General features: G+C 64.4%; 1 protein-coding gene and 1 long non-coding RNA gene across 9 annotated transcripts; one reads left to right on the forward strand and one right to left on the reverse strand.

The window, feature by feature from the left end:
* Positions 1-721: 721 nt before the first annotated feature.
* On the forward strand, positions 722-11,775 carry LOC140685350 (ribonuclease inhibitor-like). Of its 8 annotated transcripts, XM_072970651.1 has the most exons (12): positions 722-850; positions 1,711-1,814; positions 3,716-3,819; positions 6,671-6,776; positions 8,318-8,488; positions 8,700-8,870; positions 9,256-9,426; positions 9,497-9,667; positions 9,825-9,995; positions 10,178-10,348; positions 11,309-11,479; positions 11,559-11,775. In XM_072970651.1, exons 2-12 carry the CDS (start codon positions 1,726-1,728, stop codon positions 11,644-11,646), a joined length of 1,584 nt encoding a protein of 527 aa, XP_072826752.1. In that variant the 5' UTR covers positions 722-850; positions 1,711-1,725; the 3' UTR covers positions 11,647-11,775. The 8 variants fall into 8 exon arrangements, with proteins under 8 accessions (XP_072826752.1, XP_072826753.1, XP_072826759.1 ...); XM_072970652.1 differs by lacking the exons at positions 722-850; positions 1,711-1,814 and adding an exon at positions 2,689-2,705; XM_072970656.1 differs by lacking the exons at positions 722-850; positions 1,711-1,814; positions 3,716-3,819 and adding exons at positions 3,863-3,948; positions 6,114-6,203.
* Positions 2,999-5,045, reverse strand: LOC140698865 (uncharacterized). Its single transcript, XR_012076886.1, has 3 exons — positions 4,775-5,045; positions 3,736-3,859; positions 2,999-3,306 (listed from the first exon to the last, which is right to left on the reverse strand). It is a non-coding gene; the product is annotated as an uncharacterized lncRNA (long non-coding RNA).
* Positions 11,776-12,374: the final 599 nt, after the last annotated feature.

A 12,374-nucleotide genomic window follows, 5' to 3' on the forward strand; every position in this document is an offset into this window, starting at 1 on the left:
TGCATGAAACATCACCCGCAGATAACAACGTCGCCTATGAACAAAGTTGCCATTTTCTTACGAAACTTTGACTCTGCATCTGAACCTAGGCATGCTGTCCATCTGTACTAGACGGCGATGGTGGGACCCCGACGCCCACACTTTGCTCGGAGTCAAAGAACCGACCTCCGGCCTGCATGTTAATGTCACGGCCGGGACCTTGCGGGGCGGCATCCTCTCCAGGCCAGACAGGTGAGGCCGGCCCGCGTCGGACTACCAGTCCCAGCCCGGCGGCGCGCAAGAGGGAGCCTCAGGGCCACCCTTAAGCTCACGAGCAACGTGGGAGAGCCGGGAACCGCCCCGCCCGCGAGGCCCCCGCCCCGGTCTGCAGTCGGCCGCCTCCCTCCCAGTCTACGGGCAGGGACAGGCTGTCGTCGTGTCTACGTCGGTCACTCTGCGGTCCGTCAGCGGGTGGCCCAAATAAACGACTGCCTGGCCGTGGCCAGTCCTCACGGGCGCCGGCCGTGGCCGGGCCGCGAGTGGACGCGCGCCGGGCGTTACTGAGGCCACACGGCCCGGGGAGACGCGCGCTCCCGGGGCGGGGCGGTGAGGCGGGGCCGCGAGGGCCGAGGCCGCGGCGCCGCCCAGCGAACGTCGGCGCGCTCCGAAGACGTCAGCGCCCGAGCCCGCCCCGCGCACGCGCGCCCGCCGTCCCGGCCGGGGCTCGCTGGGAGTCCGGCGGGGCGCCGCGTCTGCGCCTGCGCGGTCCCGGACCGTCCGCCAGACTTCCCTCCTCGAATTGAGTAACGGTCGACCTTACGCCGCTCTGAGGAGCCGACTCCCGGGAAGGGCGGGCGGCCCCGGCAGACAGGTCTGCCCGCGTGGCGCCGCAGGGTGTTGGGCCTTGGGCCGGGCTATCTGCCCGCCGGCAGCTCCGCCCCGTTAGGTCGTCCGAGACCCTGGGGAGCTGGGTGGGCAGCTCCTGCGGGCGGGAGCGGAACGCAAGCGGGACAGAACCTCGCGGGGCCGCGGGGTCAGGGTTGTCCCGGCGGGGGGAGGGGGCTGGAAGGTCCGGAGGGGGTCCGCGTCCCAGCCCTTGCGCTGTTGGGCTGCCACCAGCCCCGGCGCCCACGCAGCTGCGCGGGCGCGCGGTGCCGGCCGCGTTAGTGGCATCTGCCGCCTTGCAGGCTGGCCTTGGGCCGGGACCTTGGAACCAGGCGGGCCCCCCAGAGGATGGCGTACGAGGAAGGTAGCCACGTAGGAGAACATGCTGTAAAGCCGGAAACGGTGAAAACAGCCTAAATGTCCGCCTGTACAGGTGGGCTGAGTGGAGACATTCGGAGAGCGGCTCACAGTGTGGCCGGGAGAAGTTAGCTTGTGCCCGCGCCCGTGGACGTGACACGTATACGCTGTACTCGTGTGTACGTTGTACACGGAGCTGGTCTTAGCTGAGATGCAGAGCTCCGTAACGCACGTTTCCTCCTGCTGCTGCAGGGAGTTAACCACGGACGTATTATTCTACACTTCTGGAGGCGGGGAGTCCAAAATGGGCCTCGGGGGGTCGAAGCCACGCTCTCCACAGGGCCGGTTCGTTGCGCGGGCTCCAGGCGAGAATCTGTCTGGGCCTCTAGACGTTGCCTTCCCCCACCTCCGGAGGGCAACCCCTCCAACCTCTGCTTGCCCTGTGACGCTTCCTCTCTGATTTCCCGCTTTGCCGCTCTCTCTTATAAGGACCCTCGTGACTACATGGGGCCTATCCGAGTGATCCGGGGCGTTCTCCCCATCTCAAGATCCCTAACGTGGTCATATCTGCAAAGACCCCTTTGCCGCGTAAGGTGACTACTGACACGTTTGGGGATTGACACGCGATGGAGTTGGGGGGCCGTTGTTCCAGCTACCATTCCCAATATCTCATTTTTATTTTAAAACGAGTGTATTGTGTGTACAGAAGGAATAGGAGCACATACAGAGACACAGCCTTTGTCTCTGGAAGATGGACATTCTAGGGCCTTCCACTTTTTATGTCTTAAAATTTTCCTGCAGAAAGCACATTCTGCTCACTTTATGCAAGTCACGTTAAAGTTGGTTTGGGTTCCAGCGCACCCAGAGTCCCCTCTCTGCCCACCTCCCTTCTGCCTTCCTCCATCCTCGCCAACTCCGGGCTGCAGTAGCCTCTGCCAGAAGCCCAGCACCACTCTCATTCTCCTGCGTCAAGGTGGGAGAGAGCCGCTCGCTGTCTTCCCTTGACGACTTGTCGACTTGCACTTGCTCTGCAGTGGGGTGGGGTGGTTGTCTGTGCTTAAGGGGCTCACCTCTGGGAAGCCCCTGGGCTCTCGGGATCCCGTGGCCCCACGTTGGTAGCCCTGGTCTCCTTGCGAGCTCCTCGAGCCAAGGAGTGGCCCCGCCAAATAGTCTCCCCAGGTTGAGTAGCCCTTCCTTTATTCCCCCAGAGACTGGACTCCCAGGCAACCAGTCAGTTCCCTGAGCCTCCTTTGGTACCGTTAGAGGTTGGTTGGTTTCAGTAGCTGACCATTTGGGCCACATGCTCTTTCTTCTTCTCCAGCTTTAAATTCTTGCTCTTATGTTTTTAACTTACCAGTAGTGAGCCCGTGAAACCGTAGGCCCCCATCCTCAACCCCAGTAAAAGCAGAGCCCTGGGCGCCTGCCCTCACCCCACTCCCACCTCGCTTTGCAGCCCCAGGTGTGCCCTGTGCATTCCTACAAATGTGAGTAATAAACATTTTTTCCAAGTTTCCTAATGGTCTTTGCTGAAGGGTGTCTTGCAATCATAGTAAGAACCACGAGGGCCAGTCCAGCCTCAGGATTGGTTATGGTTCAGCCAAAAGGGGCACGAAACAGCGATGTTACAGATGATTTAACCACTTCCCTACTGATAGACATTTAGAGCGTCTGGAGGTTTGGACGGTTACACAGTTGCTGCAAAAAAGGCATTTTGAGCGTGTATCCTGAGCTCAGGCATGAATATGTCTTTTGACTGATACACAGAAATGGAGGGGTGTGTCAGTTCTACATAAGCCAAACTGTGCTCCAGAAGCGGACCTCCATGCTTGCTACCTGAAAAGCTGTGTTGGCCTCTTGGTGGGTGTCGAGCCCAAGTGCACAACTGAGCCAAAGATCGGGAGAAGGAAGGATTTATTATTACTTGCAGCACGTAAGGAGAACACGGGGCTTCTTTCCCAAAGCAGTGTCTTCCCACAGAGCCCCAGCTTTATTTGATCGGAGTCAGGAGGGTCGGACGAGGTCAGCGCCATCGTCCCTTAGGGCCCAGGGGGCGTGGTGGTTGAGGCTTCAGGCTGGTCTTTGCCACTGAAACAGAACTGGGAGTCTTTTTTCTTCTTCTTTTTTGTAATTTACCATCTTAACCATTTTTATTTATTTGTTGTTTTTGTTTGTTTTGGGGGTGGTAATTCGGTTGATTCAGTTCTTGTAATGGAGGTGTACTGGTGACTGAACCCAGGACCTCGTGCGTGCTCAGCACGCGCTCTGCACGGAGCTGTACCCTCCCCCTCCAGCACTGGGAATCTTTACAGCTGGTATCTTTGCTGCTGTCACTTGGGTTGCCAGGCACTGTTTCCGTATTCCTGTGTTCACTGAAGATCATTATACTGAGACCAGTTCAAGGGCAAGCGCTGTGGCCAGGCTTAGACCACAAAATTGCTTAGGGCAAAAATGGCCTCTCGTGTCCAGAAAGCCACCCCAGGTTCTCTTTCTCCAGGGACTCCCTACCCTACCTACCTGCTTACTGGCTCATCCAGTTCATCACAGCCACTGCAGATAACCGATGGTCACTCCCACCTTTTCCTGTCTGGCGTGTCTCAGGTATTTTCATTTCTGTGCTCTGGGAAACTCCCTGACTGGCCTGTTGGCGGGAGGAGGCAGAGGAAGGGAAGACCCGGCGAGTCTTCGTGGGGGCGGCCGGGCCTCCCAGCGCCTGCAGCCCCACCTCCGGTTGGTGCCCCCTCCCCGCGAGCTCGCCTGCCATCTGTTCTGGGCGACACAGTGGTAAATCAAACAGGGACTTGGAAGGTTACGCCGGGGCCAAGCGGAAAGCGGCGAGGGCTTCCCTGGGAGCTTTGGCTCGGCGCACGGCTCAGAAAAAGGCCCTGCGCCAGGCCGAGGAGGGATGAAGGGCAGGCCGGTCCCTGGGGCCGGTGTCCCGCCGTGGGGGTCGGGTGGGCGAGGGCTACCAGACCTGGGCCTCCGGGCCGCGCCGGGCTCCGCCGCCTAAGCCCCGCCCCCGCCCCTGGACCCGCCTCGCCCTCGCCCTCGCCCTCGCCCCGCGGCCCCGGCGGAAGCAGCGGCTCGGCCCTCGGGTCTGCGGTGGCGACGCGAGGTGAGGTCCGGCGTCCCGGGCGGAGCGGGCGCGGGCCGGGAAGCGGGGCGCGGCGGCCTCACTTCACTGGCCAGGCGAGCGAACTCGGGTGACCCTGCGGCGTTTCGGGGGCTCCCCGGCCCCTGACCGCCTGCGGACGGCCCCGGGGCCCAGGGAGGGCGTGGGGGCCGGGGGCGCCGGGAGTCCTCTCGGCGCCGCGTCTGAGCGGCCCCGGCCCAACCCCGCGTTGACCGCGGGTCGCCGGACACGCGGAGCCTCGGGCCGGCGCGGAGGGCGCGGAGGGCGGCTCCGGCCCCGGGCTGTCCCCGGCGCGCCCGCGCTCCCCGCCGCCCCGCGGGCGCCGCCCAGGGGAAGGCCCAGGCCAGACCGAAGGCGGAACAGACGCGGCTCCGGTCGTGCGGCGCGGCCGTGCGCGGCGGCCTGTTACCCCGCGTTACTTACGGGCCGTTGTGGAGATGCTGGACCCAGGCCTTGGGGCCTGGGGAGCAGCCCAGCTGCTGGTCCCGGTTCCCAGTGAGCGCGTGGGCCCGACGTGTGCTTGCTCCCATCCCGACCAGGTGCCCTAGCTGAGGGTGCTGAGGACGGTTGTACACGGCATCTCTGGGGGGATGTAACGCTTTTTCACGGATCCTGAAAGGGATCAGTGACCCCTGGAGGTGAAGAGGCGGCCTCCTGGTCCCAAGGGCCAACCAAAGGGATGCCCTGCGGTCCAGCCAAGTTGGGAGGTCGGGCCAGCTGCTGCGTATCAGTTCCCAGCCTAGAACGGAGTCCCCTAGCGTCACACGGGATTCAGGGAGAGGCAGCAGAGCTGGGACTGGCGCCCCTCAGGGGTCCCTCCGTGCCACCTCCTTCCCCCCTCCCCTCGGGAGGGGTCAGAATCACCAGCTGTGAGCTCCCTGTTCCTGACTGACGCCTCTCAGGCCTGGATGGAGGATTCTGAGTCAGGGTTTGGGTGAGCACACTTTGGGCTGGGTGGGGCAGGTCTGGCTTTGCTCACATGCGCTGGGTTTGTCCGTGTGATGGTTGCGTCAGGTGGCCAGTTACCGATGTCCTCGCCCCAGTTTCTTAGCAGGCCCACCTGCTGGGACGTGCAGTCGTGAGTCTTGCCTGCCCGTTGACAGGTTGGCACGGGGTGGGGGGCGGCCTCTGCTCAGCAGGAGTGCAACTAGAGCCTTGGCCTGGGCTGGCTCTTCTCCCCACTGTGGGCTCCGAACCAGCCTCGGGGTGGGAGGGGGAGCCCCCCTTCAGCAAGGCCAGGGCCGAGCCAGGCACGGGCACAAGCATGAGAGGAGCGCTGTTCTCAGAAAGCTCGTGGGCTGAGTCATCCTGTTTCCAGAGACCCGGAATGACACTGTTCCCAGGTGTGACTCTCCACTGAGCGTTCTGTCGCCCCCAGCCCCATCCCCAGTCTCCACTCATGGCAGCCCGTGGCTCCCTCTCCTGCTGGCCCCCACCTTCGGGGCCACAGTGAGCCCCGGCCTGGGGCTCCGGTTCCTCTTTTATTCAGGCTCTGTGCTTGTCCCAGGTGAGGTTTCAGGGTCTGTGTGACCTCCCATCCCATACCTGCTGGGCAAAGGCCTCCTGCTTTTCTCAGCCTGCGTGGTGAGCGGCCTGTCTGGGCTGGTCCCTCGCTGACCCAAGGTGCGGCAGAGGACATGCCCTGTCCAGAGTCCCGGCTCCCAGAAGGGGATCATGGAATCGGGCACCCCAGGGAATGCACCGCCCAGAGTGCAGGCCACTGGACCTGGGGCCCCCACCCCACCTGCTCTGTCCTGTCCAGGGCACCTGCAGCTGGTGCTGTCGGGAACTGTCACCTGACCACAGGCACCTGTGCCACCCACCCAGCTGCCTCGGGGCAGTGAGGCCTCAGGTACTCAAGTGCTGGGGGGACTGCGGCTTTGTGGGTGGTCTGCCTGGCCGGCACAGCCCCCCATTTCCAGTGAGCAGGCAGGGAGAGTTCCATAGCACTTGACAGATGTGGCCCCTGTGCTCCCTTGACTGGGGTCTCCACGCTGTGGCCAGGCCTGCGGCCAGCCCAGGCAAGTCAGAGGCAGGGCTGTGGGTGGCCAGTGTCAGTGCCAGGGGCTGGGGGAGCAGGGAGCCCAGTGGGCGAAGCTTCCCTCCACCCACCCCGGCTTTTCTGCTGGAGGCCGAGGTGGATAAAGGATCAAGGAGCTGAGGAAGGGGAAGGAAGCAGGCGAGGGAGAGACTGGCTCCTCCACAAAGCTTGGCCGCTTGGGGTCCTGTTTGGATTCCCCTCGCTGTCCCCCCCCCCCATCTGCTGGGTCTCTGGCCTCTCGAACCTTGAGAGAATTTCTCCCTCTGCATCTTGTCTAGGAAAGACTTCACCTCCCGCCATGAACCTGGACATCCAGTGTGAGGAGCTGAGCGACAGCCGGTGGACGGAGCTCCTGCCTCTGATCCAGCAGTACGAGGTGGTCAGGTAGCAGCCCCCACGTCACTTCATTTACGGAAGCGTGCTGTGACTTTTGTATGGTTTTTGTGTGGCATGAAATTTTTTTTTAATTTTCCTCCAACTATTTCTTGTTGTTTTTGAGGGGGGTAATTAGGTTTACTTATTTATTTTTAGAGGAGGATACAGGGATTGAACCCAAGACCTCGTGAATGCTAAGCGTACGCTCTACCACTTGGGCTGTATCTTACCCTGCCTTTCTCCAACCACTTGAATGCAAACGCATTGCCGGCCCAAGCCTGGTGGGCAGAGCGGCCCAGACCAGGGTCTGCAGCTCGCCCTCTTGCTCTGGGGGTGTGATCGCGTCTGTCGGCTCCCCTCCCGGGGGCACTGCCTGTGCCCTGTCCCCTGCGGGGCCGCAGGCTGGGAAACAGCGCAGACCTAGGGGTCCTGAGCGTTCACCGGTGAGAGATGGATGCCTGCCTGCTTGTCGTTTTCCTTTTGAACTTCCTTGAAAGCATTTTAGGTTATGGAGGAGTTGTGAAGACGGTGCGGGGTTCCCTGTGCCCTGCGCCCCCTCCCGCTGATGTCAGGCACCCTGTCGCCTGGGGCGCGGGTCATAGCGAAGAGCCCAACAGGGCGCCTCGCCTCTCGTCACCGGCTCTTCCACCTGCGTCCTCTCCTGTTCCCGGGGCGCACGGGAGCCCTCGGGGCACTCATCCTCACGTCTCCCCGGCCCCTCCTGTCTGTGACGGCCCCTCTGTCCGCCCTTGACCTTGGCCACCTGACCCTCGACGTCTTTTCAGAGCTGAGTCACACATTCTGGGGAAGATAACACAGAAGTGATGTTGTGCCCTGCCTGGCATGTCATATCTGGGGTTTATGGTCACAGTGGCGCCAAACGGTGAGCCCTCGCCTCGTGGTCACCATGACCACCTGATGGGTGGTGCCTGCCGGTTCTCCACTGCAGCCACTGGTTTTCCTGTTATCGGCAAACACCCTGGGTGAGACACCTGAGACTCTGCTCTCACCCTTTTGTGCTAAAACGGTCGTCCACTGAGCTCCACACCCGTTGGTGGGTCTTGCCAGAATGGCTATTACGGGCCTTTGCCTAACTGGGATTTTAATGTCCCCGTTCCTTCCACGACTACCAGCTGTCATTCCGTGAGTAAGAGCTGGCTTTTCTTCCACCTGTGTTCACTCGGGTTTTCACTCACGGGGACGGACGGGTCCTGGGTTGTGCTCTGGTACGTTCCCCGCTGGGCCTGCTGAGGCCCTTCAGGGGGGCACTGCCCTCCGAGGTGCCGCGTCCTCTCCCACACGTGCTCGGAGCTGCTGCCTTGTCCAGGTTTGATTTCTCTCCTGGAGGTGGACACCTGCTGACGGGCCCCTCGGTAAGATGCGGAGATCCGCATCCGTACACGTGCCGGTGTCTGAAGTTTTCCAAGATGATCATATGCTTTTCCTGTTTCGTTTTAAGCTGTGTTGGTTGTCACCCACCTTGCCCAGTTCTTAGCCCACTGTCGGGTCACGGCCTGCTGTGTGAAATGACCAGGTGTGTCCGTCCACAGGCTGGACGACTGTGGCCTCACGGAGGTGCGGTGCAAGGACATCAGTTCAGCCCTCCGGGTCAACTCCTCCCTGACCGAGCTCAGCCTCGGCACCAATGAGCTGGGTGATGGCGGCGTGCGCTTGGTGCTCCAGGGGCTGCAGAGCCCCACCTGCAAGATCCAGAAGCTCAGGTGAGGCTGCAGGGTCTGAGCCTGCTTGGCGGTCCGGGGAGGCTCCACTCACACCGCAGCCCTGCCTGTCATCCCTGGGCCCTGGGCCCTGAGGCACACCTGAGCCCGGCCCGGCCGCCCTGTGGGCGCCCACACAGGCGCCTTGCCCAGGCTCCTAGAGACGGGGGTGGCTTGTATCGCGTGGGGCCCCGCTGACGGCCACGTGCTCCAGCCTCCAGAACTGCTCCCTGACGGAGGCCGGCTGCGGGGCCCTGCCCGGCCTGCTGCGCTCCCTGCCCACCCTGCAGGAGCTGCACCTCAGCCACAACCCGCTGGGGGACGCCGGCCTGCAGCTGCTCTGCGAGGGGCTCCTGGACCCCAAGTGCCAACTGGAGAAGCTGCAGTGAGTGTGTGCCCGCTCCCCCTAGGCCCACCCCCAGCCCTGCACCCACCTGTCCCCTGGGAAGCCCCGTCCCCAGCTCATCAGCTTCAGGGAGCTTTGAGGGGGATCTCGGGGTCCTGCAGACCTCCTGCTCCCTGACTCCCAGCTGAGGCCGGAGGAGCTGGCAGCTGGCCTATGACCCCGCGCACAAGCAGGAGTGGCCGTGAGCACACGGGTGGGGTCAGCGGCCGAGGAAGGAAGCTGGGCCAGAAAGGCCCGGCTCAGGACAGGTGTTCTCTCTCCTGGGTCTCCGCCGCCCACTGTCCGGGGTGGGAAGGGAGGCCCTCGGCCTGCCGGCCCGGACGCATTCCTGCGAGTGAGGGGCTGGCCGGCCACCTGTCCCCAGGCTGGAGTACTGCAACCTGACTGCCGCCAGCTGCGAGCCCCTGGCTGCCGTGCTCAGGGCCACGCAGAAGCTGAAGGAGCTCGCCCTGAGCAACAATGACATCGGCGAGGCGGGCATCCGGACGCTGTGCCGGGGCCTGGCGGACTCCGCCTGCCAGCTGGAGACGCTCAAGTAAGGTCTGGGCCGGGGTGGGGGGTTGCGGGCGGGGCTCCCCGGCTCCCGGCACCTCTTGTGTCCCCAGGCTGGAGAACTGTGGCCTCACGGCAGCCAACTGTAAGGACCTGTGTGGCATCCTGGCTGCCCAGGCCTCTCTGAGAGAGCTGGACTTGGGCAGCAACGCGCTGGGCGACGCGGGCGTCGCGGACCTGTGTCCCGGGCTGCTGAGCCCCGGCTCCCAGCTCAGGACCCTGTGGTGAGTCGGCCCCCGGGCTGGGCGGGCAGGGCGGGCAGGGCCTGCAGAGCGGCCGGGCGCGGCGGGGGACGTCCAAGAGTGCCGCTGTGCTGACGTGGGGCCGGCATCGCCCCGCTGGCCCTGCAGTGACAGCCCGAGCACCCCCGCCCCCCCGCAGGCTCTGGGAATGTGAGGTCACCACCAGCGGCTGCAGAGACCTGTGCCGCGTCCTCAGGGCCAAGGAGACCCTGAAGGAGCTCAGTCTGGCGGGCAACCACCTGGGTGACGAGGGCGCCCAGCTGCTGTGTGAGAGCCTGCTGCAGCCCAGCTGCCAGCTGGAGATGCTGTGGTGAGCGTGCGCCCCGTGAGGAGGCTTGTGGCCTGGGGGCCGGAGCTTCCTCGGAGGGAGGGCAGGGACGAGGTGCTGAGGTTGAGCTGCCCAGAAGCCAGGAGGAGTGGGAGGGGGCCCTGGGAGGGGCGCCCCTCGGGCTCAGGTCTGCAGCGACCTCAGTCCCTGCCTGCCTCCCGCAGGGTGAAGTCCTGCAGCCTCACGGCCGCCTGCTGCCCCCACTTCAGCACCGTGCTGGCCCGGAACAAGCGTCTCCTGGAGCTGCAGCTGAGCAGCAACAAGCTGGGTGACGCGGGCGTCCAGGAGCTCTGCCGGGGCCTGCGCCAGCCCGGCTGCGTGCTGCGCGCGCTCTGGTGAGCCAGCGGGCGGAGCGCGAGTGTGCCTGCGCGGGGCGGCAGGGCCCCCTCCCGTGCGGGAGCCCTGTCCCCACGCAGCCTTCTGGGTGTTCTCTTCTCGGCCCCCACCCAGAGCAGCTTCCGCCCCGGCCTGCGCTCGCCTGCCTGCCAGGCCCTCGTCGGCGGGGCCCTGCTCCGTGCTGCCTGGCGTGAGCTGGCTCGTGCTCCCCCCGGCACCGTGCGTGCTGGGTGCTGGCTGCACTGAAGGAGCGTGTCGTGTCGTGCTCCAGGGTCCTCTGCTGGCCTGGTGGGCCGGCCTCCAGGCTCCCTGTTCTGCCTTCCAGCCCAGCTGCTCAGCCTTTCACTTCTGCCGTCACTGTTTTTCCTCTGTTCTGTGTCCTTGCCTGCCTTCCACTGGTGGCTCCCCTGGGACGGTGGTCATCCCGGGCACCAGGCGAAGGTGGGGCCGAGGAGCCCTAGACAGCCGGCCCTGCAGCTGAGCCCCAGGCGGGACCCTCCTGCATCCTGCCAGGGGACACTGTCCTGCCTCCAGGGTCTTGGGGACACTCTGACGTCAGGCGGGGAGAGGGGCTGTGGTCCCTGACACCTGGGTCTGCCCCGGCGCGGCCCCTCGGCATGGTGGTCTTGTGGCGCTGGGGGCCCCTGGGCCTCGCGCCGCTGCCCCCCCCGGCGGGAGCCGGCACCTCTAACCTTCCTTTGGCCCTCGTGCCTCCTGTCCCCAGCCATCCCCTTGGCCTCTGTAGAGCCTCCGCCCCACCCAGCCGGGCTCGGGGGTGAGGAAGCAAGGAGTTGGGGTCCTGAGTCCAGCCTGTGGCTGCTGTGCCCGCAGAGGGGAGCTCTGCGCCTCCAGGCTGAGGTGGGGGGAGAGCTGTGACGCCGGGGCCACGAGCATGGCCCAGGTCACTAGGCCGGTCACTGGTGCCCTCTGCCCCAACCTCTGCCCTGCTCTCCACCCAGGCTGGGGGACTGCGACGTGTCTAATGGCGGCTGCGGCGGGCTCGCGGCGCTCCTGCTGGCCAACCAGAGCCTGCGCGAGCTGGACCTGAGCAACAACTGCATGGGCGACCCTGGTGTCCTGCAGCTGCTGGGCAGCCTGGACCAGCCCGGCTGTGCCCTGGAGCAGCTGGTGTAAGTGGGCGGCGGGGGCGGGGGCGGGGGCGGGCCGGCACGCGGGCGGGCACGGCCCACCCTGCCTCTCCCTCCGCAGCCTCTATGACATCTATTGGACGGAGGAGGTGGAGGACCGCCTGAGGGCCCTGGAGAGGAGCAAGCCCAGCCTGAGGGTCATCTCCTGAGGCGCCGCCGTGCACAGCCCGCCTCCCCCCTCGGGGTGTCCCAGCTTTAACTGAGAGAAACGCTCAAATCAACTTATCTCTGCGAGAGAATTTTAGGCACTTTATAATCATTAAACACTTTTGTGGCAAGAGGGGTCCTTGTCCGTCCCTGTGGTTCCTGCGAGGTGCTGGTGTCGAGGGAGCAACGTTTTCGCGAGGCTCTTGCTGCCCGATAACCACAAACTGAGCAGCTTTGAGTGAGTTCTGGGAGGCCTGGCCGTGGATGTGCCCGAGCTACCTGGGTGCTGGCAGGGTCCTGCTCCCTGCGGTCCTGGAGGCCACCTCCCCCCACAGGCGTTCACATCCTCAGGGTCTGCGAGGACGGCGTCCTGCCCACACTGAGGGGCACCAGAACGTCCCCCCTGCCCTCAGAGGCACAGCAGCCTCTGGTCGTCAGCAGCTCACCTGGGCGCCTGGCATGTGGGCCGGAAACCCGCCTGGGAGCTGCTCCCAGCTCCCGGCTCGCGGCTGCACCTGTCAGTGGCCGGCTCCAGAACGCGTTCCTGGTGGAGGCCAGAGCCCCGTGGACGGGAGGGCAGGGTCCTCCGTCTAGCTGGCCTCACCGTGCCACAGGTGGGCAGCATAGGGGTGACCTGCCCTGACCAGCACAATCGAGCAGCAGACGCTGGGTGGCTTTCAAAGGGTCTGGTCCTTGGGCAGTAACTTCTGTCGCTGCAAAAGTCCTTCGT

The sequence above is a fragment of the Vicugna pacos genome, chromosome 10 (assembly GCF_048564905.1).
Source record: "Vicugna pacos chromosome 10, VicPac4, whole genome shotgun sequence".
Classification (NCBI taxonomy): domain Eukaryota; kingdom Metazoa; phylum Chordata; class Mammalia; order Artiodactyla; family Camelidae; genus Vicugna; species Vicugna pacos.

What these genes read in the sequence shown, in the direction of transcription:
- LOC140685350 (XM_072970651.1), top strand. Translation starts at nt 1,726, where the DNA reads ATGGGGCCTATCCGAGTGATCCGGGGCGTTCTCCCCATCTCAAGATCC. An exon ending in TGCCAACTGGAGAAGCTGCA is followed by an intron (nt 8,871 to 9,255) that starts GTGAGTGTGTGC and finishes ACCTGTCCCCAG; the next exon opens with GCTGGAGTACTGCAACCTGA. An exon ending in TGTGCCCTGGAGCAGCTGGT is followed by an intron (nt 11,480 to 11,558) that starts GTAAGTGGGCGG and finishes CTCCCTCCGCAG; the next exon opens with CCTCTATGACATCTATTGGA.